This window comes from Podarcis erhardii (genome assembly GCF_964252035.2).
Source record: "Podarcis erhardii genome assembly, chromosome: 16".
Taxonomy (NCBI): domain Eukaryota; kingdom Metazoa; phylum Chordata; class Lepidosauria; order Squamata; family Lacertidae; genus Podarcis; species Podarcis erhardii.
The window spans coordinates 6,170,049-6,194,704 of NC_138514.1; the positions used below are offsets into that span (position 1 = coordinate 6,170,049).

At 44.0% G+C, this 24,656-nt stretch overlaps 1 protein-coding gene across 2 annotated transcripts; it reads right to left on the reverse strand.

Annotated features, from left to right (window-relative positions):
* Nucleotides 1–735: 735 nt before the first annotated feature.
* ASH2L (ASH2 like, histone lysine methyltransferase complex subunit) lies at nt 736–24,136 on the reverse strand. 2 transcript variants are annotated; one of them, XM_081843293.1, is made up of 17 exons: nt 23,968–24,136; nt 20,973–21,042; nt 19,373–19,518; nt 16,583–16,671; nt 15,567–15,661; nt 14,146–14,241; nt 13,116–13,211; nt 12,126–12,201; nt 11,170–11,187; nt 8,369–8,462; nt 6,654–6,871; nt 5,050–5,217; nt 4,095–4,288; nt 3,518–3,610; nt 3,319–3,417; nt 2,631–2,690; nt 736–880 (listed from the first exon to the last, which is right to left on the reverse strand). In XM_081843293.1, the coding sequence occupies exons 1-17, from the start codon at nt 24,102–24,104 to the stop codon at nt 773–775; spliced, it is 1,857 nt and encodes a 618-aa protein (XP_081699419.1). In that variant the 5' UTR covers nt 24,105–24,136; the 3' UTR covers nt 736–772. The 2 variants fall into 2 exon arrangements, with proteins under 2 accessions (XP_081699419.1, XP_081699420.1); XM_081843294.1 differs by lacking the exon at nt 11,170–11,187.
* Nucleotides 24,137–24,656: the final 520 nt, after the last annotated feature.

Consider the following 24,656-nt stretch of genomic DNA (forward strand, 5'->3'; position numbering starts at 1 on the left):
GTTATTATTATTAATTAAATTTATATGCCGCCCTATACCCGCAGGTCTCAGGGTGGTTCACAAGATAAAATTACAACATAAAAACGCAAAAATATATAATCAAAATATAAACAGAAACAGCCAAATAACCCCTCCCACCAAAACACACACACGTAAAAACAGTTTAAAACAATTTTTTAAAAAATGAAAAACTACAATTAAAAAGCAGCTTAAAGGAATGTAAACAGAATGCTCTGCTGGGCAGCAGCAGTCCTTTTGTAGCCTGTCAGGCCCCATACTAGGCCTGGTGGAGGGAGGCAGGAGCAGAAGCCTCAGATTCTCAGCAGGAATTCTCAGCATTCAAGAGTCTGGTATTAAAATCATACAAGTTCCTCCTCCTCCTTTCCTCTCTACTGCGACTTCACTTTGCAGCTCAGGAATTTATGTCTGAGCAAAGCGCCGTTGTTCTGACTGAAGCATGTATCCCCGTCTGATAAACGGGACCCCTCTACTGCCCACTACAACTGGGACTCGTACCAAAGCCTTGCCATGTGTGCTGCTCCTGTTCAAGATTCCCACCAGCCAGCTATGTCCCTTTTCAGGATACTCCATCTCCCCTCCCCATTTTCAGCCAGCATTCTACTGGAGGTTTAAGAGAGCGGCAATTAGTCCAGAAATTTTTAAAAAAACCAACCCAAAATTTATTTCTTTTCCACTTTACATCAAGTGATACTGTTTATTTTTTTGTAAAAACAAAACAAAAAAACAAAAAACCCAATATATACAATGTCTTTCAAGGTTCCCAAGGTGGACTGCGCCTCCCGTCAACTTCTGTTTCTACATGGTAGAGGACATCTGCCAGTGTGTGTTCCACCACAGCGACCCAGCCCATGTCACTGATCTGTGGAGAAGGAAGGGGGGTGGGTGGGAGAGAAGAAGTCAGCTATCTCAGGGGACCTATCTTGTTGCATTACAACTCCAAGCATCCCTGACCGTTAGCCATGTTGGCTGAAACTCGATGGAAGCTGAAATCAAATGTCTGGAGGGCCACAGCTTCCCCATCCATAGTTTATTTTGAACTTTTAAATTCTGCCTTTCCATTAATTAAGCATCTAATGCGGCTTGCACATCAACAACATCAAATTAACCAAACGTTCTGGTGAAAGTGAAACTACGGATGATAAAAAGGCAGCAGCAGAAGACAGATGGGCCATCCATTTCCAATGCTATTTAGTATCTGTATGAAGGCACTAGAAGTGATCAGTAGGAGAACTGGGGCAAAGGACCATCTGGTGACTATCAGCTCTATTTTTCTGTCGCAGTATCTCCATCCGAATTGGCTCTGGACCAGGGTCTGGATGCAGAAACTGGCTAGGAGAGGGCAAAAAAACCATTGAGTTTGGATGCCAGGAAAATGGAGGCTCTGTGGGCAAGAGGCTCCCATGTCTGCAAAACAGGCCCGTTTCAATGGAGATTGGAAAGAGTAATGGAGATGAGTAGTATTTTGGCCTGCATGGTTCAGATTTCTGTATCAGGTGCAAAGAACATGTGGTCCTGCAGATCTTGCGACTTCCATCATTTCTCGATGAATGGGTTATGCTGGCAGCAGCTGGTGGGAGGGCCTGTTGCACACCTACCCTGGCAAAGCCCAAACTTTTTTCCCTGCCAGGTGGTAACTGAAATGGGATTCTTAAAACAATCAGAATCCAATGAGTGTTCCTCTAAAACAGGGGTGGCCAACTCCGGAGAGACTGCGATTTACTTTCAGAATTAAAATCTGGTGATGATCTACCCCTGTTTTTTTCGGTTCAGGTCAAAGTTGTTGAGCTGAGGAAAGGGAGCCAGAGATCGACGCACGATCTACCAAAACCTTGCAGGGATCTACCAGTAGATCCCGCTTGACCTGTTGGACATCCCTGCTCAAAAACAAGCATTGAGAATCCAGATATTTCTAGACTCCCAACTCCCATTGGCCGGAAGAGTTGAGGACAGTGAGAGCTGAGGTCCAGCAACACAAGGAGGGACCTAACCCTACAATGAAAACTGCCTGTCACAAACACACACTCTTTGGGGTCAAGGGAAGAGCTGACCTGGAGTGTAACACCTAATTTGTGCTTCTTTTAAAGTGGCAATTCAATCATAATCCAGAGCTAATTTTACTCAGTGTTTCTGAAGTGCAATGCAGTATGCATTGGATCCAACTAACATTTACTCAGAGCAAAACTCACTGAAATCAATAGGCCTACCTTAGCCATACATTTCCATGGGTCTACTCTGAGCATGACTGCATCTTTATGTACATACAGGAATTCTGCATGGCTGAGTGAGTTATTGTCTACAGAATCTGGCAACTGCCACAAGTCCTTGGAATCGAGCTCCAAATTACAAATGCTTAGGAACACGACATGGTGTGGGATATTGTTTCATTTACCACACATTCCTTCCTTCATCCCTGTAGCTCTACATCCTTGGTCTAATTCACATATTTTACTCATTTTACTCCTACTGTTAAAATTTAGGTTTCTGGGTCAGTGAATCTGGGGATTTTTTTTTTGAACACACAGAATCTTAGACTCTCAACACACAAAAACTTGAAATTGCCATTGCCCAAGAAAGTCACATGTCAAAATCATTCTCATATTCCTACTTACTGGACGGTAACTGATATCTCTTGGCGGATATTTGAAGTAGGGTCCAAAGTTTATAGAAACCTATAAAAGGAAAAGGATCTATTAGTTTAATGCTACTGGGGGAAACGGTGCTATAAAAGATACCCAGTTGATAAGGATACTTTATAGAAATTTTAACAGGCTCGGTGAGTCTGGGTAACTGCTAGTAAAACAGGAAAATGAATAATTTTTTTTTTTTTTGGGGGGGGAGGCACAAGTAGACAATTAAGCACAATTTAAATACCTCCTTTAGGGAAGCTGAAGGGGAAAAAAAACTAATTGAGAATGAGTGCTAGTCTGGAAGCCATAAAGTGAAAAAGATCTCCATGCAGGCCAGAGAGCAGGCTGGTAGAGGAACAGGGCCCTCCCACTGGCGTAGAAACCAAATGGGCAGCCAGAGGAGAGAGTATCCCAGGGGCCAGGCCCCTTAGCCCTTGGCACTGGTGTAAACAGGTGGTGAGGAAGAGAGACCAGGGAGAATCTGGCACCTGCACATTAGCACCTGGACCTGTCAACTGTGAAAAGCTGGAAACACCTGCTTACCCCAAGCACACAGCTAATGTTCATGCCAGAGTGGGCCTGGTTTTTGTTAAGGATCCAGACAACCCTCTTTGTTTCAAATCCAAGAGTTATCAGATGAACTCATGATCAGCCTCCCACGGGTACATACCGTGCAGCCTTTATACAGAGAGACGGCAGGGAAATAAACACCTTCAAAAATATCTTTGTATGCAACTCCTTGGCTGGCACCATTTTTATAGAAGATTATCTGAAAAGAGACAGACAGGGATCACACGAGGAGGCTTGCAGTTCTCCTTTAGACTGGACAGGGCTTGCATGCAGGCTTCTCCTTCCAAATGCCAACTTACTTGGCTTCCGTGAGCTTGTTTTAAACTCTTCTCAGCTTTATCCACAAAGTCCTTCTCTTCGAAGTACAAGTAGCTTTTGAACTTGATCAAAGCCTAAGAAGGTAAGCAGTGGGGTAGGACAAACACCTAGTCAAGGCACAAAAACGCAACTAAAATAGTGAAGCACAAACACTGGCTATTGAGGCAGAAAACCTCCACGCTTGCCAAATCGTGTGTGGAACTCTAGGCACTTCAGTGAGATGGTCCTTGAGACTCGGAGGCTGAGGTGGTAACACCAGGAATGCACAATGGGACTGTGAGAAAAGCAAGGCAAGGCAAAAACGAAAAGTGTGTGTACTTGAATAGATGGACCACCAAAAAATGCTACCTTCTGTACCTTTCCCATTCAGCCTTTTTGCCATGAAGCGGAAGGACTGGAACTACCTAGTCCAAATATGTATTAGAGCTTAGTAAGAGACCCGAGGAGTCTACTATAATAGTTTATTATAGCATAAGTATTCTCAGGGCAGATCACACAGTGATCAAGGTCAAAGCTTGGCTCAAGCCTCTCCTTTAAAAGAGCACACCCCTTCCTTACCTTATCTTTGTAAGTATCTGGTAGCGATTTGGCAGTTTCGGTTTCATCTGGAAGGCTGATATAAAAACCAAGCACGTCTCCCTGGCCGTAGCTTGAGGAATAATGTTTACCAATTGATTGGTGGAACTTGGTGCCTTTCTTGCTGCGCCAGGAGTAACTAAACTTGTCGTAGCCAAGGGGAGCCTGAAGGTTTCCTGCAGAAAACCGGAGGTTCACAATAAGGTACCTGCCTGGACTTACATGCTATCTATATATAGTCAGAGGTCTCCTGGGAAGGGGGAGAAGGAATGAGGACAAAAGTTTATCGCCAATTTCTACCTGGGTGGGGAGGTGGTGGTGCTGGCCCAGATTTCCTTGCCTGCAGTGATGTACCATGGCAGCCCTGCTGTGAGGGCAAGCAGGCAGGAAGAGTCATGCCTCAGTCCCCAGAGGACTGCCATTGTGTTAGCTGCGCTGATGCAACAGCCCTTTGGAGATCCTAGAATGGATCCCACAGCAAGGCTTGAAGGCGTATGATGCTGCAACCTTACTCAGCAGGCCTGGTAGGCGCCAAGATGGGAGACTATTTGGGAACCTTAAGCACAGCCCTGAGTGCTCACTGGAAGAACAGATCGTGAAGCTGAGGCTCCAATACTTTGGCCACCTCATGAGAAGAAAAGACTCCCTGGAAAAGACCCTGATGTTGGGAAAGATGGAGGGCACAAGGAGAAGGGGACGACAGAGGACGAGATGGCTGGACAGTGTTCTCGAAGCTACCAGCATGAGTTTGACCAAACTGCGGGAGGCAGTGGAAGACAGGAGTGCCTGGCGTGCTCTGGTCCAGGGGGTCACAAAGAGTCGGACACGACTAAACGACTAAACAACAACAACAAAGCACATTGCCTTGGAGTTCTATGATGAGAGAAAGGCCAGGTACTAAATGTCAGTAAATAAAGCGCAGGGCCAGCGGGCTTACCTAGCGGCTGAGACCAACCAAGTCTGGCAGCTGTTTCAGGAGGCATCTCATCCACAGAGATCTCAAAGTACCAGGCTCCTTTCCGCACCCCATGTGAGGCTCGTACCATGGAGTAGCCTTTTTCTCCTATGACTGTCAATCTGTCATCTGAGATCTTCAATTGGGGAGCTGCAGTTGTTGTAAACAATTAATAATAATAATAATAATAAATTATTTGTACCCCACCCATCTGACTGGGTTGCCCCTGCCACTCGGGCGACTTCCAACATATATAAAAACATAATGAAACATTACACATTAAAAAGCTTCCCTATACAGGGCTGCCTTCAGATGTCTTTTAAAGGTTATAATCTCCTTGACATCTGATGGGAGGGCGTTCCACAGGGTGGGCACCACTACCGAGAAGGCCCTCTGCCTGGTTCCCTATATCTTCACTTTTTGGAGTTAGGGAGAGAGGAAGAATACTTAAAGCCTTCTGCGTGTTTAAATTATCAACTGTGAGCAAGTGAAGCAAGCACCAAGGACTGAAATGTTCTAAGATCTCTTCTCTGTTGCATTTGCATCATCATCATCATCATCATGATGTCTCAGTGCGGGTTACAACAATTATAAATTCAATAATAAACTCAGTGAAAACCAACTGCAGTCACAGGGGTAAGGTGGGTTCTGAAAACACAGGTCTCGGGTCTATTCATCAGAAATGATATAATGAAGGTGCCAGGCACACCCCTCTGAGGAATTTCACAATTCCTCAGGAGTTTCCACAGAAAATACCATCTTCTGGGCCACAACAACCCCTTAATTTCTGAGGGTGGTGGAATTACCAATAAGGCCCCCTCTACTGATCTTAACACCTGAGAGGATCTGTAGGAAAGGATGTTATCTTTCAGATATTTGGGGCCCAAGTCATTTAGGGCTTAAAACGCTGAAGAGAAATGGGTTATATGAGTTTCAAAAGGACCTCCTGTCAGTAATCTGTCTGCTGTATTTTGGACCAGTTCAAGTTTCTTCAAGGGCAGCTTTTAAAATTATGTGCAGAGCAAGGCTGTTTAAGGCCGCAGTCTTATCTGTGCAACTTGAGTCTATTCTTGTTGTTACTTGCAGACGGGTAGGGAGGCTGCAGATACAGAGCTCAGTGCCCATTCCTCTGCACTGGGTAACAAACTAAACTGCAGCACACTGTAGACTGATGCTGTGGACTGAGATTTAAAGTAATGTTTGTGCACACAGACATCCCAGGGAGACCTTTGCCTCTGTTATAGGATGCCATTTTGAATCCTTTAGCTTCCTCTCAATGTGGGCCACACCACCTCTCCAGCTTGGATATTTGAAGCAGAAATAGCCAGGGGATGGGCACTGACTTGTGACACCCAGCGGAGTCAAGTTAGGCATGCTGCCGTTATCAACATCATCATTGTAAACGTCACACAGATGAGCATAGTATGTAAGTCTGAAAAGCCTCTATGCAGAACACTCTTCTCTTGGTAGCCTGAAGCCTGTGGCAACACAGTGCTTAAGAAGCAGAAAATCTATTCCAGTTTTCCACCAGTGCTACATCTCCTGCCGCCTTGACCTGAGAGTGTGGAAAGAGCTCTATTCCGTACCTCGGTCATGCAGAGCCAGGAGGACTCGTTCGTACAGGCAGGCTCTGTAGAGATCTCCGGGAATAGGCTTGCCTGCCCAGCAGTCTAGCTCTAGCTTCTCTGGGTCAGGGGCATGAGGGTCAGGCTCAGCCAAAATGTAACGGTATCCATCTTTATTAAAGGGGTGTTCCAACGGGTACCCGTGGGGCGGAAGACGCTGGGCGGAGAACATAGGATCACTGGGAAATGGAGAAAGAGGCATTGAAAGTCTATGGAAGCACAGCTGATGGGAGTTAAGAAAGAAAAGTTGGTCATTCAACAACATTTCTCTTCCCCGAGCCCCTGCCCTGCTTTTGCTATTACTTATATAGATGTAAGAAGGAACCCCCCCCCCCAGTGCATCATCAAATATTTGGCTTTTTGTTTCAGAAGCATGCCCAACACTGCAGGATGCTTCCCCCCAAATTAGCAAGCAAACAACTGCAGAAGAGGTAGGCACGAAACAGAGCATACCAAACCCCAAAGATCACCTAAGAAAATATATACGGCACTTTTAAATTTGCAGTGAATTGTATGATCTTTAGAATCACAGAATCTTATGAGTTGGAAGGGACCCCGAGGGCCATCTAGTCCAAACCACTGCAATGCAGGAATCTCAGCTAAAGCATCCATGACAGATGGCCATCCAAGTTCTGTTTAAAAACCTCCAAGGAAGGAGAGACCACCACCAGGCCCTGGAGATCTGAATACATTTAAAGTAGCTAGGTCTTCCCTTACAACCTCTTTTCTTATCTTGCGCTGCAGCTCATTCCTTGCATCATTTATTGTGTTATCACCAGGTTGGGCACCGCTTTCCTTTTGGGTGAAGACAGAAGCAAAGTAGGTGTTGAGTAGTTCCGCCTTTTCTCTGTCACCCAATAGCAGCTGTGGGGCCACCACTGAGAAGGCCATTTCTTGTGGGCTTGCAAATTCATTTTACCAGTGGGCATACAAAGAACCTCAGGGGCAGATATTAGATCACAGGCAGTGCCAAATCGTGGCAGATGGTCTTTAAGGGAATCTGGCCTTATCACAGTCCAACTGGTTCAAAAGCAGTGTCACGTGTTCAACCTACTGGCTGCTACTAGCATCTAAAGGTAAAGGTAAAGGACCTCTGACAGTTAAGTCCAGTCACGAACTACTCTGGGGTTGCGGCACTCATCTCGCTTTACTGGCCGAGGGAGCCGGCATTTGTCCGCAGACAGTTTTTCCAGGTCACGTGGCCAGCATGACTAAGCCACTTCTGGCAAACCAGAGCAGTGCATGGAAACGCCGTTTACCTTCCCGCCGGAGCGGTACCTATTTACTATCTACTTGCACTTTCACGTGCTTTCAAACTGCTGGGTTGGCAGGAGCAGGGACTGAGCAACGGGAGCTCACCCCGTCGCGGGGATTTGAACCGCCGACCTTCCGATCGGCAAGCCCTAGGCTCAGTGGTTTAGACCACAGCACCACCCGCGTCCCTGCTACTAGCATCTAGGGTGCTGCATTTTGCACCAGCTAGAATGTTTGCCATTTTCTTTTATCACAGATTTCCCCCCATTTTCTACTGTTTAAACTGAACCATCTTGTGTAGTTTAGCACAAAAGCAATATACAACTATAGTCAATAAATTATTTTAAAAAGTTAGCATGGGGACAACAGTACGCACTTTCCCTGATTATCTGCATACTAAAGACAATCTCCTTCCTTCTTACCTTCTGGTTTTCTTGGTTGCACCTGTAGTCCCTCCATCTTGCTGCTTGCGTTTGGCTCCTCTTCCTTTCCCACTAGTTCCTGCCACAATACCCCCTTGGGGAAGAAAATGCCACAAACATGTCTGTCATTTGAAGATACAACTCAAAGAGAAAGAGACAGAGAACGAATCAATTCAACATTCCCTGGATGCGTTTGAATCTCAACAAAACCAGACATTTTTCAAGCAGAAGCAGAATTTTCATATCTAAAACTGTTTACATTTTGTTTGCTTCTTGGACTGTACTAAGTATAGCATCAATCAAAGTGGCATTTTGACTAAGACAGAAGAACCTTAACACATCAAGTGTCACCAGGCATGTATTAATTTAAAAGCCAGTCATTGTCATCCCTTTCATGGAGATTCGAAACACATAAAATGAAAAAGGGAGTTGAGTCAGTAAGGGAAGAGGAGGAGGAATAAATAAACTACAATCAGATTGTCATTCATTTCAACACTACACAAAATCAGTGCTCAAATCATGGGGAGAAAAAGTCAGGGGACCCTTAATGAAACCCACAACCCTTACACCATGACGTCTTCCAGGTTTTGATAAAAAAGCCTTCCCATGACCTGGGCAATCTTCTAAAAACAATTACTATGGGGACCAACACAAAAGGTAAGAGGGTCACCCGCTCAAGTCCCCCTGTAATTTGAGCACTGCACAAAATAGTTAAGATACACTTGGACACACAATCTCCGCATCAACTATAAGCAACCGCCACTCAAAGACAGCAAACTAGAAAAACCAAAAGCACAAGATGTTTCTCTGCAGTGTTAGAAACCGATCGTTGGTGGTACCAACTGCTTGATAGTCCATGCGACTCTCCCCCCGCCCCTTCTTGTGCTTGTTTATCCAAGGGCCTTGTGTGTGTGCCAGTGAAACGACAGCATCTACTTTGTGGGGAAGCATTTGCAGCAATATTGGAGATTGCGGGCTCAGACCATGTAGGACTTGGAGAAGGTATAAACAGCTGTATACACTACAAAAAGCTGCTAACAAACTGAAAGGTGCCAAAGAAGTTTCCCAAAGGAATCATACTAAAAATTATTTAACTGTTGATTACCTGTACCATAACATATTTTGGGGTGGTTTTTATGAGAAATGAGACAGAACCCATGTCCCTCTATGTGAGGCTATCAAGCCTGTGTGCGTGACTCAAAAAGTACATGAGTACACGATAGTAGTCTGGAAAGAGCTCAATCACAAGGCCAGGCCTGGACAACATAACAACCAAACGTTGGCTTAGCTCAGTGAAGACGCAAAAAGCAGCTATGGGCTCCTTTCCAAGGCCCTGCAAGTTTGGCTTTACAAAGCCATCAGCTTCCAAACTGGTCACAATCGTGGCACTTACTGCATCACATGAAGGAAATTCAGTGTTGCCACATGCATGTGTTTGTCTCTTTTAATACCAGTTTTGTACTGAGTCATTGGAATGGAAGAAGTGACTGCTCAAGGATTTCCCCCCCATGCTTATGTTCAGAGAGCGATTCCAATTCACTTTAGATGACTCTGGGTATTGAACTGTTCATTCGAAGCAATGTGCACAAAATATGAGCATCAACAGTAGACGTCTCCATTATGTACGCTCCCTGCTCCTGATGAACCCAGAGCTAAAAGTTTTTTGTACTGCAGACAACCACCTTCAAACAGTAGCATAAGCTGCCATAACTACAAGTGTAGCAAGCTTTGAAATCAGTATCTCTCTAGAAATGAAAGAAAATGCGGCCTTTGAAGGTTGCATTTTATTTTGCTTGTTCTAGCTTTCTAAATTTGGGTGAAAAATCAAAACAGAGACCTTCCACTTTCTAACTATACAGTGCCCCTTCTCAGGGTGAAACCAGGGTACCAGTTCTCTCTCAGCACTGCAGAATGGGAACCTCATAGAAACCTCATGACTGGCTCCTATTCTAAAACCGTGAAAACAGCTTTCATTTAAAAAAAACCAAACTGGACTTTGGAATCATCATCAGGTTTGTACTCCAGCCTTCCTTCAATGAGCTCTGAGCAAGAAACACTGGGAGTCTGAATTTTAGCCTCAAAACAATTCTGAGGAATAGGCTAGGCTGAGAAATTGGGACTTGTCACAGGGAGCAGTGATTTCAGCCAACGTGTCCTGAGCCTAAGAACAACAAACTCTCTCTCAGGACAACCTAGCTTACAGTGATTGTAAGTAAAGCTCATCAAATAAGTAAAGTAAAAACTGGTTGTCTGAATCCAAAAGTCAGTGTTAGCACAAACTTGGTTTTAGTTGTAATTGTTTTAACACCTCTAATTAGGCAGAAAACCAAAAGGTGCAAATGTTCAAATCAATTTCTTAAAAGCCATTTCCCCCATGCATTTCTTATTTATTTATCCTTACAGCTTGATTGTTTCAGCTCAAAATGGGCACCAGCGTTTCCTTGCCCTGAAACAACCCTGTAGGGAAGATTATCAGTATTCCTATTTTACAGTTGCTGAGGCTGAAGAGCCAGGGACATCTCAAGGCCTCCCAACAGAGGCCAACTGAGCAGAATAAAATAAAATTGGAGAAAATGTGGTTTAAGTGACAAGTGAAAGGCAGAATGTGACCTTTAAAGCTTTTGATGCTTCACGTTAATGTGTAATTTGATGTGCCATTTTAACGGTTTATGACAGCCCTGGGATTAATTATTTTTAGCATGTAAAATGATTGGCAGACAAGAAAGGAAGGAAGAGAGAAAGAAAAGATTTTTGTGAACCACAATACTTAAGTTTTAAGAAGCTGAAAAGTAAATATTCACCTCCCAAAGAGGCTCCACCTGAAAGAACAGAAGTTGCACCATGTAGTTGTCAAGTTTTAATGAGAGAAAAAAGAAAACACCACGGCATGAAATGGAGATAAAAACACTTATATTAGCCCTGCACATTACCAGTCTGCAAAAGTTATTTGCCTGGTTTTCATTTCCCCCCTGCTAACTTCTACCAAGTGAGCTGATAGAGGAGGGAGGCATCTCTGCACCGTGAACCTCTTTGGTTTCTGTGAAGGCAACAAATCAAAGGGTTCACTTTCCCTCTGTGGCCAGTATGGGATTGCAGCAAACCCACAGGCAACCGACAAGAAGTCAAGTGACTCCTCCCTCTTCCAGCAGCCCACCCACTCGCTCACACAGAATTCTGGCTATAATGACCAGGCAAGTTGCTAAATATCAGAAAAAGACACCCATCTATATTGAAGATCTTGAACAAGATCTGCAGTACTTTAGGCTCAGCTTACATGAAGCACAATCCTCTGGAAAGTTTCCCTGCGCAGCCTGCTCTGGCATCAATTGGAGATGTGCAAGAGAACAGCCATGCTAATCTTTTAAAAATAAAATCCAGATCTGAGTTGAGAAATTTCTAGCTTTCAGCATTTACAAATTCTTGAAAACATAGCTGCATGCAGTGAAATACAACCACAGATTCATTTTGCTAAATTCGGGGGGGGGGGGGGGGGGCAACTGGTCAAATTTAATATTCTAAGGATATCTCTCAGTTAGTAAGACTTCTAGGGTATCTCAAGATTAAGCTAGTTATGGCTGCAATCCCATGGATGCTACTGGAGAGTCAGCCCTATTGACTATAGTGGCACTTCCAAGGAAACATGCACAGGAATGCCATGTAAAGGCGATGCCATTTGAGCAATGAAGAAGCTGTTAGGGCTTGAGAATTTAAAATGTGCCGTTCAGATTTCCCCACTTGGAAAAGAAAAGGAACTTGCCATTCAGACTTCCGGTGGTAGATACAGCACTGCTCTGTTTCTGGTTATCATATGCAGGGCCAATATTAGCAAGATCCTAAAGAAGGAAAAATCAAATACACACCATTAAAAGTTACACACCTTGGGCTGTTTGGATCAAATCTCACTGCTCAAGATCTGAGCATTTCGAAGATAAAGCAGGTCTTTTACAGCACAATCCCACCAAGCATATTGACTCTGAAGGAAATCCCACTGTATTCAATGGGGTTATTCCCAGGTAAAGTATGTTTAGGACTGAAGTTGTGCCAAGTAAATTTGTTAAATGTAACAATACAAATGATTTCTGTCCAACAAAGGGCCTCATCTCCCCAAGTGTCCAAGATCCTGTTGTTCAATAGATCATTAAAGCAACCTGCTCAAAAGCTTTGACAAATAATAATTCAGCAATATTTTGAAATGATCAAGTAACTGAGATATCCTGAAACTGCAGAGCTGAAGGGAGGCCAATGCTGACCTGTCACCAGTCAGAAGCCTAGGGCAACTGAGAGGCTGCCTCTCAAGAATATCATCATGGCAAGGGGGGGGGGGGGAGCAACCTGGCCGTATCTCTCAACCAAGGAAAGGCACAGCTGCTCTAACACTCACTTTCTTCTTCCCTCCCCAACTGCTTTTCCTTTCATCTGGTATCAGTTGGATTATCACTCTGTGCGCAGGGACTATTTTTTTCAGCACTTAAAAAATCTTAGGATACAGCAAGCCCACAACTTGGGCACATTTAACTTGAATGCATTCAGTTTTATGAACTTGGCCAAAAAAAATTCACAAAATTTAAAAAGGGGCAGAAAGGGGCCATGTGTCTGGGACTTTGGCAACCCCACTTGCCAGTGTATTTTGACTACACATGATTCTGGCTTTAAGCACAATTCCCATAACATAACCCCCCACATACGTTGCAGGCTTACTGTGCTTTAAAAATGAATAAACCTTACTCACTTTATTCCCATGACATACCTGGTCTAAGAGTCCAAATTTGGGGTAATCTTCCTCTGGATCTTTGCTTCCTGGGTCTGGATGCTCTTTTACCAAAAACACGTCCCTTTCTTTACACTAGAGTAGAACATTCAAACAAAATCATGTGCTAATGGCATAGTGAAAAGTACCTGGGATGTTATGTAGTGGGGTTATTCCTGCCATAAAGACAAGCGCTTATGGTGGCTGAGATAAAATAGAGGCCGACTGAGGATTTTATTTTTAAAAATTAAAGGGTACAGTAATGTAACAGGTATATTTTCAAACCAATGATTTTTTTAAAAAAAAAAATCAGCTTCTTAACCAAGCTTTAATAAAAATAAATTTGCAATTTTGTTATGTCCCACTTCATACATGTTTGAAGTATGCTTCCGAGCACAATTCAAAGTGTTCTTGCTGACCTTTAGAGCCTAAACTGTCTCGGCCCCATCATTCAGCCCTGACATTGAGGTCCAGTTCCGAGGGCCTTCTGACGGTTCCCTCACTGCGAGAAGTGAGGTTACAGGGAACAAGGCGGAGGGCCTTCTTGGTAATGGCGCCCGCCCTATGGAACGCCCTCCCATCAGATGTTAACTATCTGACTTTTAGAAGACACCTGCAGGCAGCCCTGTTTAGGGAAGTTTTTAATGTTTGCTGTTTTATTGTGTTTTTAATCTTCTGTTGGGAGCAGAACTGTAGCTAGGGCATGGTGAGGTGGGCCCCTGCCAGGGGCGCAGGTGATGGGGGGCGTGCAAAATCAGCTAAAAATATGTCCATAAATATAAATATTGATTATTGCCTCATAAGAAATGGTTTTAAATAGACGGTGAATTGAATGGGTGGAGCGGGGGGGTTGGAGGAGAGGCAGAAAGAAGAGCTAATTTGTCCATGGCTAGGGGGAGCAATCTGGGCGGTTCTGCCAGGGGTGCAAAATCACTTAGCTATGGCTCTGGTTGTGAGCTGCCCAGAGTGGCTGGAGAAACCCAGCCAGATGGGTGGGGTATTAATTAACATCATCATCATCATGACTCACCATTGTTTTTACAATATTATTCGGCCAAGTCATCTTCCCTGGTCTTTGTCGTGTCGTCATACACTCCCAATACTTATCAATGAATGGTATAATATCCTGTTTGAAATCAAAGGCAACAAAGGCAGAGTATTTTATTAAACATATAAAATGGGGCTTTGGAGAGAAACTTGGTAATCTATATCAGTGGTTCCCAATCAGCTAAGTACTGCGGACCCCGTTTTTCAAAAGTCAAGCCGTGGACCTCCTACTTTGGAAAATTCTGATATCTCTATGGTAGTTTTTGTTATGTGACTGGTGCCACAGACCCCCTGGGTGAGTTACACAGACCACCATTTGGGAATCACCAATCTACATGATTATCTACTTATTTCTAGCATTTAAGCTACTGGACAAAATATATTAGCAGGCAAAGATTAAAGAACATGAACTAAATTCACCAAGGCACAGTTCCATGTAAACCTACTGCAGTGTGCATAACTTGCAGGGTATAATCTGTGTTTTCCAACGCAAAAAGCACATTACTGATGAAGGCACAGTTAAGAACCAAGGCCTTTGACAGTTTCCACGAACTAAAATACAGTGGTGCCCCGCAAGACGAATGCCTCGCAAGACGGAAAACTCGCTAGACGAAAGAGTTTTCCGTTTTGGAGGTGCTTCGCAAAACAAATTTCCTATGGGCTTGCTTCGCAAGACGAAAATGTCTTGCGAGTTCCTGCGGGTTTTTCCACCTCCCCCCCTTTTTCTAAGCCGCTAAGCCGCTTATCCGTTAAGCCGCTAAAAGCCGCTAATAGCGCTAATCTGCTAAGCCGTCAATGGGCTTGCTTCGCAAGACGAAAAAACCGCTAGACGAAGAGACTCGCGGAACGGATTCTTTTTGTCTTGCGAGGCACCACTGTAATGGAGATAATTTGAGGCTCTCTGTGAGGATAGCAAATGTACATACCAAATATAGTGGAACCTCGGTTTTCAAACATCTTGGCTGCCAAAAGTTTCAGAAGCTGAACCCCGAAAACCTGGAAGTGAATGCTTCCTTTTTCGAGCGTGCCTTGGAAATCAAACGGCTTCTGAGGCACGTTTCTCATTCCCCCCCCCCATTTAATTTGCCAACAGCCCTTTGATCCTTGGTTTTCAAACATTTTGGAGGTCAAATGGTCTTCCGGAATGGATAACGTTCAAAAACCGAGGTTCCACTGTACAAGGATACGGTTTAGTTTTCACTGATATGGCACACCTGTTTTGAACTGTACCATTTCATATGGAAGATAAGGGGTTGCATAATTGTCCTCCACAAGCAAAAATTCCCTCCGGAGGAAACCTGGTATCTGCGAGATGAGTTCTAACTTAGCTGTCCCCTAAATTCTTCCACGTGCTTCAAAGCATACAGAATGCCAAGAGCTACAACTGTGACAATTAACCCCTACCTTATCTTTTGAAAACATTGTTTTCGGGTGTTCATCTTGGGTCCTCGATTGCCAGGTTAAGTTTGCCAGTGCACTAAGACACATTTCCTTCAGATCTTCAAGGAAAGAACAGATACAGAAATGAAGGAGGCTATCTTTGGCTGCCCTGCACAAGCAAAACATACTACTATTATGGAAGCATCAGGTGAAGAAAAGGCTTTTGGGGGAATTGGGAAGGATGTAGAGAGCTGGTGAAATAGTTTGACAGGAAAGGAGCAATTGGGTGGGCTACACAACTACACGCTCTGGGCGATGTGGAATTACTTCCAAATGCAGCAACTACAATGCCGGGTCAGATGAGAAACGCTTCAGGCTCTCTTTGCTTTTGGCAATTAGCTCGATGTCTCCCAGAATGTCACACAAAACTCACAATGGAAGATTCAAAATTGTTCAAAATGGCATAAAGGCAGGACATAAGGGCCATGGCTCATTTGGCTCTTCCCGTGAACAATTTTTATATAAAATCAACAAGGAGAGAAAAGGTAACCAAAACACTCAATATTTAAGTGAAATCAGAGTTTCTAGTGGCACAGCTTTAGAAGAATTTGGAAACTTATTTTATCTGGTCCCAAATGAAAGCATGAGGCATTTTAGAATCTGCTGCATTTGGTAGAGACTTCAAGGTAGCATATTAGAATTGGGTTATCAGCAGCTTTTGGCAACATGGTCTTTGATTCATCTCATAAAACCTTTCATCCCGGTTAACTGAAATCATCTCTAGCCAAGGATTTTTGAGATTCAACAGGTTAGCGTTCTGCCATGAAAGAGGATATTCTCACAGTTATATTTAAGACTGTCATATACATAATGAGAAAAGGTGAAATCATGATTTAGCAAGTTTATATGCGTGCTAGGGGTGGCGGCTACCCTAGATAATCCCGCATTTTGAAGGTTATAGATTTAGAAGTATAGGAACAAATAAAAGACAAGACACATTCCCATTTCCCCCTTGCTTGCTTGCTTGCTTGCTTGCTTACTTGCTTGTTTTCTTAAGAAGTATGTATTCCCACTGTGATGACAAATATTGCAATGGAAACTGTAGTTGGTCATAAAAGGCAGACAGGCTCTGGAAAACAAAAATGCAGTGCTCCTTTTCTTACTTTAAAATAAGTAACGAGTACTAGCTTCTGACAGAAGAATAAAGTCCCCATCAATTTTATAGAATTAGAGCTAACAATACTAAAGAATTTAAGATGAAAAACTACCTTAAAGCATCCCCACCCTATTTTTAACCATTCTTGAAGTTTGAGTTCTAGAGTGAGTTTGAAGTGTCTAGAGAGGCAGAACTAAGAAACAAAATATATCAAAATTTCATGCAACTTTTCCACAAAGACACTGAGATATAGCCTAATCTATGCATAATGCTCCTCAAATTATGACCCATATTCAACTTCTTCCCATTTTAGCCAAGTAATCCCACCCCCAGATTCTTCTAAAAACAGCAGCTAAGGAAGTCATCACAAAAGGTGAATAGGCTGACTGCCCCCACCCCAACCTCCTTGTAGGTCAAACACTGATCTACAATCTACTTAAGATAATGTACCTGCATTTAAATATTCCAGATACTGGGGAAAGGCAGTAGCTCAGTGACAAGCTCTGCTTCACGTAAAGAAGATCCCGGTTTCAGTCCCCGGTAACTCCTGACGTAGCCCCTGCCTGAAACCCTGGAGTGTTGCTACCCAGTATAGTCAATACTAAGGAAGTGGGCCAATGGTATAAAGCCAGCTTCCTGTGTTCCAGGTCTAAGCAAGTGCCTAGTCTCAATGCAGCAAAGAATTCCCACCTCAACCCCACAAGAGAGACTGTACCTTGGGGGTTGCTATCTTGCAACACAGCCTGCAGGCTGGCTCACTTGCTTGAGCCACCTGAAGCCCCTGCTTGGTTAACATCACTTTTTGTGCGTGAAAGTTGCTGCATTGCAGTGCAAAGTTGGAAAAGAATGGCTTCAAATGATGGAGTTGGAAGGTACTAAGTTTGTGGGACCAATATTTCCATTTCAGATCAACTGAGCCGAGTAGATGGCCTACAAATCACAGCTTTAAGACCAGTTCATTAAAATTCACATAGCTACAAAAATATTTTTCAAGCCCCACTTTGTTTACTGACTCCATGGAATGTTGCAATTCAGCTCAACCTCTTTGGATCCTTTTATTTAGAATGAGCCAGCAAAATAGCCTTTGCTCGCTCAGTTTAAGCCAAGGTTGTCAGCATTTCAGGGAAATACCAGCAAGCAAATAGAAGTTCAACTTTTCATGGAATTAAAAAAAAATATGTAAACATCCAGGACTGTAATTCATAAACAGTATACTCAGGATAACTGAAATAGATGGGTTTTCTCAAATTAAGTAGGTTAAGGACTGCAGCTCCACAGCATTGTGTTTGGCACAATTTGTTTTATTATCACTTCACAGTTCTACGTGTGCTCGATGCTACACAAACACAGAGAAGCAAGGTCATTGCCACAGTTCATTATGCAGCAAGTTCATTAGGGAGCAGAATATTACTTAAAGAAATCATAGAACTAATGCCTATTTTACCCAGCAGTCCTACAAAATGTTTGCCGCTTCACAAATCACACGCCAGCCGAGATGAAACCGAGGTTTCAGCTTAAGGCTAAATTAATTGAAAATTTATAAATGAGTGGATATTGTGTATTTCTTTCACAAGCTGAGAGCTGGAAGAATTCTTGGACAAGCCTGCAGTTTAACCACTTGATATTTACTGGTACCATGAACTATTCGATAATGTTCAGCATGGACATCAAGAAAATGACATGCAAAACTCAACAAAACAGAATCAAAGTTTTGTCTAAGGGATTATTATTTCTGTGTAGAAAATCAGTTGCTACTCTGTTGTTGTTTCCTCCTCATTTATGATATATTAGTCTTTTGGTGCTTACGTTGAGAATACCTTGCTGCACACGTATTCACAAAAGAGCTATAAAGGCATATGGCTAAAAAGCAAGAGAGAGATTCAGAAATAGAATTTCTAAAGTCAGCATAACTCAGTGCATGGCTACTTGGGAGAAGGTATCAGTATTTTCCGTGGAGCTTTCTCGCAGGTAGGTATAGGACTGAAGCCAATGGGCAGTATTCCATGCAGTACTATAATTGTTCCAAGATGGAGGTGCATTCATAAGCTGTGGCTCTGAGCTCTCAATACTTCACCTACTCACGCACAAAACTGGTACTAAGAGAGCTGAGTGGGGGGTGCTCGTGTAATCTCACTGTATACAAGTTGTACAAGTGACAATAAATATTGCAATTTCAATTTCATAATGAACATTCCATCTGCCAGACAAAACAATCTCCCCTCCCCTCCCCTGCATGCACTGCTCTGGGGGAGCTGCCCCAGAGCCAATTTTGGGGGGCATGAGAGCCATGGGGAAGCCCTATGATGCAAGCGGAAGTCCTCACACAAGACCTATTAGGTGACTCCTGCCCAATGCCTTACGTAGCATTTTTCCTTATGGCTAGCAGTTTTATAAGCATGGCTTTGAGAGAAAAAACTAACACTGTGCTGTCATAGAAAATTAAAGCCCCAGTGAATTCAGTGGTGCTGACTTCCAAGCAAATACATTTAGAAAATGATTAGGTAGCTGAGCTCATACTGCCCTCTTCTGGAATTACAAAACTTTTCATACAGAAATTGACAGAACATTTAGAAAGTTCTTTAAGATGTGTCTATTAGGAGGACCAAACTAGAATCCGAGTACAAACGGGAATCACATGGCCCCAAAAGGAGGAAAAACTGCAAATACTACATACGTGGTATCAATGCCAAATGTTTCTGCCGTAAACCATTTGGTGCAAATTCCACACTGCAGCTCAATTTCTCCCAGCTGTCGTCCGTTCTCTTCATCTACTGAGCCAGTCTGATTATCCATAACTTCAGAACTGTCGCCAACACCCTCCTGGAACAACATCAGTGCAAGTGTACCAAAGGAAGAGCTAAGAACAACATCTATTATGCTTCTATCCCACCCTTCCTCCATGGAACTTGAAGTGATACACACAGCTCTTCCCCTGCTTTATATCCTCACAACAACTCTATGAGGTAGGTTAGGCTGAGAGATCCAAACTTATTTCATGAACTGTATGGCTGTGATTTCTACAGTCTTGGTCCAACACGAATGGACACATTTCAATGCCTTTTGCTAGGGTAGTTTTGCCAGAATGGAAGACACAAGTTATGACATTCATCTCATTTAAGAACAATTGCAACAAGTGTGGGCTTTTTTAAACATTAGTTTTCCATGATACAGAAATAGATCACTTCTACATCTTGGTACAATAAGCTTCCTTTTCCAAACTTTCAGAACCCTATAAAAGCTGCTATTTTATGTATTAATTTGATCGTTTAAATTCTGGTTTTTAACAACTTTGTAACTGTAAAAATTAATTGTAAGTCGACTAGAGACTGCCCTGTGTTAAGATGCAATTATTTAATTTTCTAGTCACATAAGTGTATAAATTGGATGGAAAACAAACAAACATAAAAAAACAAACTATATAGTGAAGTAAGAGAAGAAAAGTTTGTGGGTAAACTTTGATCACACCAGTCCTACAGAGGCTCAGGAATTCACTTTGTCTAGGTTTGCATTAGCATGCCACATTGAAATAATTTCCCACCTTGGGATAGGAATATATGGATCCACTTTAGCCCACTATCCAGGAGCAGTAAAAGACAAAGATGTTGCACCTCATAGACAGGTAGCCAAATTTTACCTTAGGGTGCTGTTTTCAGAGTTAACAAACAGTTATTGGCAGATGGTTTTTAAAAACCAGTACAAAGCATGTTACAACAGAAAGTGTTAGTTCGAAGAAACCCCACCATGAACAGTGCATAAAGCACCAGTAGTCATCTGATTCATCTGTCCAGTGGTAAGCAATGTGGAATCTCAAACCCTCCCCCTGCCCCAGTATACTGTTAGCCTTCTGGTTAAAAGGCAATCTGCCAATAAGTCAAAATTCTCACCTTTAAAACCTTCTCATCTTCTCCCATTCCTTTATAATAGCCATGTTGTTCCTTTGCAACACCACTCATCAGCAATCCCTAAGTAGCCTAAGCAGTGCATGAGATTTGTGCAATGAATATTTTGCTTTACTTTTGGAGAGCTGAAGAACACGCCTTCCCTTCCTTCACCAACTACAAAATAGTCTGGCAACAAACATGACGACGACTGGAGCTTTAATCATGCCAGGGGCTCCTTTAACAGACTTTGTGGATGCATTACTGTTATGTGGTGCCCAATATGACATCCAGGGACTGAAAGACTACCTCCAAATCCCCAAACAGTTCATTCACAGGGCACATAGCTCTCCCCATGCATGTGGTATCCCAGCAGAGTAGACTCAGTTCACGTACCAGTGCATCCTTTCCACTAGAAGATTCCGTCTCCATGGTGGCGGTGACATCGGCCAGGGATGCATCCCCCCTGAAGGACACAGAAAGTCATCATCATGTTTTGTACACTTTTTAGGCATTATAGAATCACAGAGTTGGACATGACCTGGAGGGTTATCAGTCCAACTCCCTACAATGCAGGAATCCCAACTAAAGCATCCATAACAGGTAGCCACCCAACCTCTGCTTTAAAACCTCCAAGGAAGGTTGATATGCAGGACAGCTATGAAAAAGAATATACATTAAAAAAGCAAGGCACACACAAAAACCACTCTGCTGTCCATTCAGCCATTCTGCATCATTCAAAACTGTGTAGTTAATCCATGGGTAGGCAAACTAAGGCCCAGGAGCCGGAGCCGGCCCAATCGCCTTCTAAATCCGGCCCGCGGACGGGCCAGGAATCAATATGTTTTTTACATGGGTAGAATGTGTGCTTTGATTTAAAATGCATCTCTGGGTTATTTGTGGGGCATAGGAATTCGTTCATTTTTTTTTTTTCCAAAATATAGTCCGGCCCCCCACAAGGTCTGAGCAACAGTGGACCAGCCCGCTGCTGAAAAAGTCTGCTGACCCTATCTGACCTTAATCTATTGTTAACCAGAGATTAACCCTGACCTGACACAGGTCCACAAAGTGAAAAGGAGACCTAAATGTAGAAGTGTGCCTTCATTCCTAGAACAGAAAGCTTCTTCAACAAAGTTTAAAAGAAAAGTTTCTCTGTCATCAGGTTCCTTCTCATACTCAGTAGTCAGATGCTTGTCCAGAGAGCACATTGAGATAGGAGTCTCACTCAGCTTTGGTACCTTGGTACAGTTTACTTGGCTGCCTCCTGAGCAAGTAAGCATACACAGGGGCCAGGATAGGAAAAAGGAAACTGCCTTATACCATGTCAAGCTATTTGTCCATCTGACCCAGCACTGCCCACCATGACTGGCACAAGCTCGCTGCTAGAGTGTTAGGTGGAGGTCTTTCCCATCACCTATCAACTGAATTAGAGCCTGAACCTGGGATCTTCCGCATGCAAAACATGTGCTCTTCCACTGAAAAAAAATTGCCCATACACATCAAATCTCTTGTTCTTGCTTCTGATCTAGGAAGGGAAATTGCACTCAAAAACTTCCTTTTACACAGGCATACTTGCTGAATCAGACATGCACAACAGCATTACGTTTATGCCCTGTCTTTCTATCACGGCATTCAAGGCAGCATATATGTAGTGGAGAAAACAGGCTGTCATGCAGGGATGGCTGCTCCACTTGAAATCCTGCACCCTCCTGCACTAGGAGCCTTCAGGACAGAGCTAGTAATGGAAGAGGGTTTCTGATCTTCTGTGTTTAGGCATAAACATTTTTTTGGGGGGGGGGAGGGGAGAGACTGCTCACACTAAAGACCGGGTGGGGGAAAAAGGGAAGTATTTACCTGGCGTCAAAAAATGTTGGTGAAGGTGTCAGGTGGACTTCATTGGATAAAGCATTCCACACACAGGGAACCACAACTAAGAAGGCCCCTGATTTGTCAACATCCTCCAAGCCTCCCTTACTAATTTTTATTAGTGTTATTCTACTACCGCTTTATATTCTACAAACTGCTTTAAGCGCAAAAGTATCTGTGGAAAATGTGAAATAAACTGGCTTACTATATGGTTCCTCACCCTGATTTTATTCTTACAACCCTATGAGTTAGGCAACACAAGAGATAGTTATGCGACCCCCGAGCGGTCGCCATCCATCGTTCTGCCCAGATGCTGAGGTCCAGCACCGAGGGCCTTCTGGTGGTTCCCTCATTGCGAGAAGCAAAGCTACAGGGAACCAGGCAGAGGGCCTTTTCGGTAGTGGCGCCCGCCCTGTGGAACGTCCTCCCACCAGATGTCAATAAGAGAAACAACTACCTGACATTTAGAAGACATCTGAAGGCAGCCCTGTTCAGGGACGTTTTTAATGTGTGACATTTTAATGTATTTTTAATCATTGTTGGAAGCCGCCCAGAGTGGCTGGGGAAACCCAGCCAAATGGGCAGGGTACAAATAATAATAATAATAGTAATTAATTATAGTAACCAACCCAATGTCCCCACCAAGCTCCACGGCCAAGTGGGAATTTGCAGTTGGGTACCTCCTGCCCCCCCCCCCGATGCTCCAGCCATTACATCACACTTGATTACGCTTGGAAACAAGTGCCCTTAGATTGAATCACAACACAGGCCCACTTAGCTAAGGTAACTTCTAAATCTACAATGAATGGCTCTGGCTTTTTCGGGTTTCTGTGGAAGGAACTTTCTCACCCATAGCTGGAGGTTAACTTTACTGTTAATTCTCTGAACAGGGCCAAGAGAATGGCAGGGTGAGCACATGCCACATGGATGACAGAGCAAGCTCATTTCCTGCTGCTCCAGAGGGCAGGACCCAAACTGACGGATTCAAATTGCAAATAAGGAGATTCCAACCATAACTTTCTGACCGTAGAACCAACTCTCTTGGAGGGTGGCAGGCTCTCCTTCACTGGAGGCTTTTAAGCAATTGTCTGGGTGACCATCTGTCCCGGATGCTTTCGTTAAGATTGCAGGAGGGTTGGACTAGATGACCCCTGGGGACCCCCTTCCGACCCTGCAATTCCATGGCTGAACTCTCTTGCTCCGGTACAGCCCCATTCCTAGGGCGGGGGGAGGCAGTGCAGAAAGCAGGCGCCTGCAGGGAGCATGAACCCCTGCTGGGAAGCAGCAATGGGGTTCTGGGTTCAAGAACAGCGCCTGCGAGAAAAGCACAGGCAGAATCGCTGCAGGGTTGGGGCGGGCAGAAAGACGGACGCAGCTGATTGGGCAGGACGGCACCGCTCTGACCAATGAGACGCAGGCCCGAGAGCCCCGACCAATAGGAGCAGGCGGCGGGAGCCGAGGCTCCCTAGCCAATAGCAGCGGCGGTGCCCGCTTTTCTCCCTCAGCCGTTATCGCCGGCCCTCACCCGGTCTCGGAGTCCCCTGTCCCCTGCTCCGCTGAGCCCGAGGCCTCCCCGGTCGTAGATTCCGGAGCCGCCGGAGGAGTAGCCTCTTCTTCGCCTCCCTCGTCCGGCGCTGGAGCCGCCGCTCCCGCCGCCGCCATCTTCCCGCTGGAAACAGGTTCTCGCGAGAACTCCTGCCTGAACTCTCGCGAGATACTCTCTCACGGTAGCACTTCCTCCCTCCCCCCTTTATATTAAAGGGGCAATGTCACTCTCGTTTTCTTAAACGGGCGATGCGATCCACTGCGGGCTTGCTGCGAAGTCTCTGGACTTGTCATGCCGCAGAAATTAAACTATAGCGAGGGGCGGGGCGGGAATGTATTATTATTATATATTTATTAATATCCCGTCTTTTTCCCTATTAGGGACTCAAGTCGGCTTAAAGAAAACAATCTGAACAGCTAAAAAACATAAAGGGGAAGGGGGAAATAAGCATTAAAAGCAATTAAAAATTCATAGAATTAAAACTACACACATAACGCACATGTATTTTGTAGATATAAAAAATCTATTAAAGCCATACCAATAATTACAATAAAAACAGCACCCCCTCAACATTGCATCTAAATCTGAATGCAGTGACTAAAACTTTCCCCCTGATCCTGGGTCTAAGTCTCATTGAACCCAACAGGACTCAATTTTCTGTAGACCTA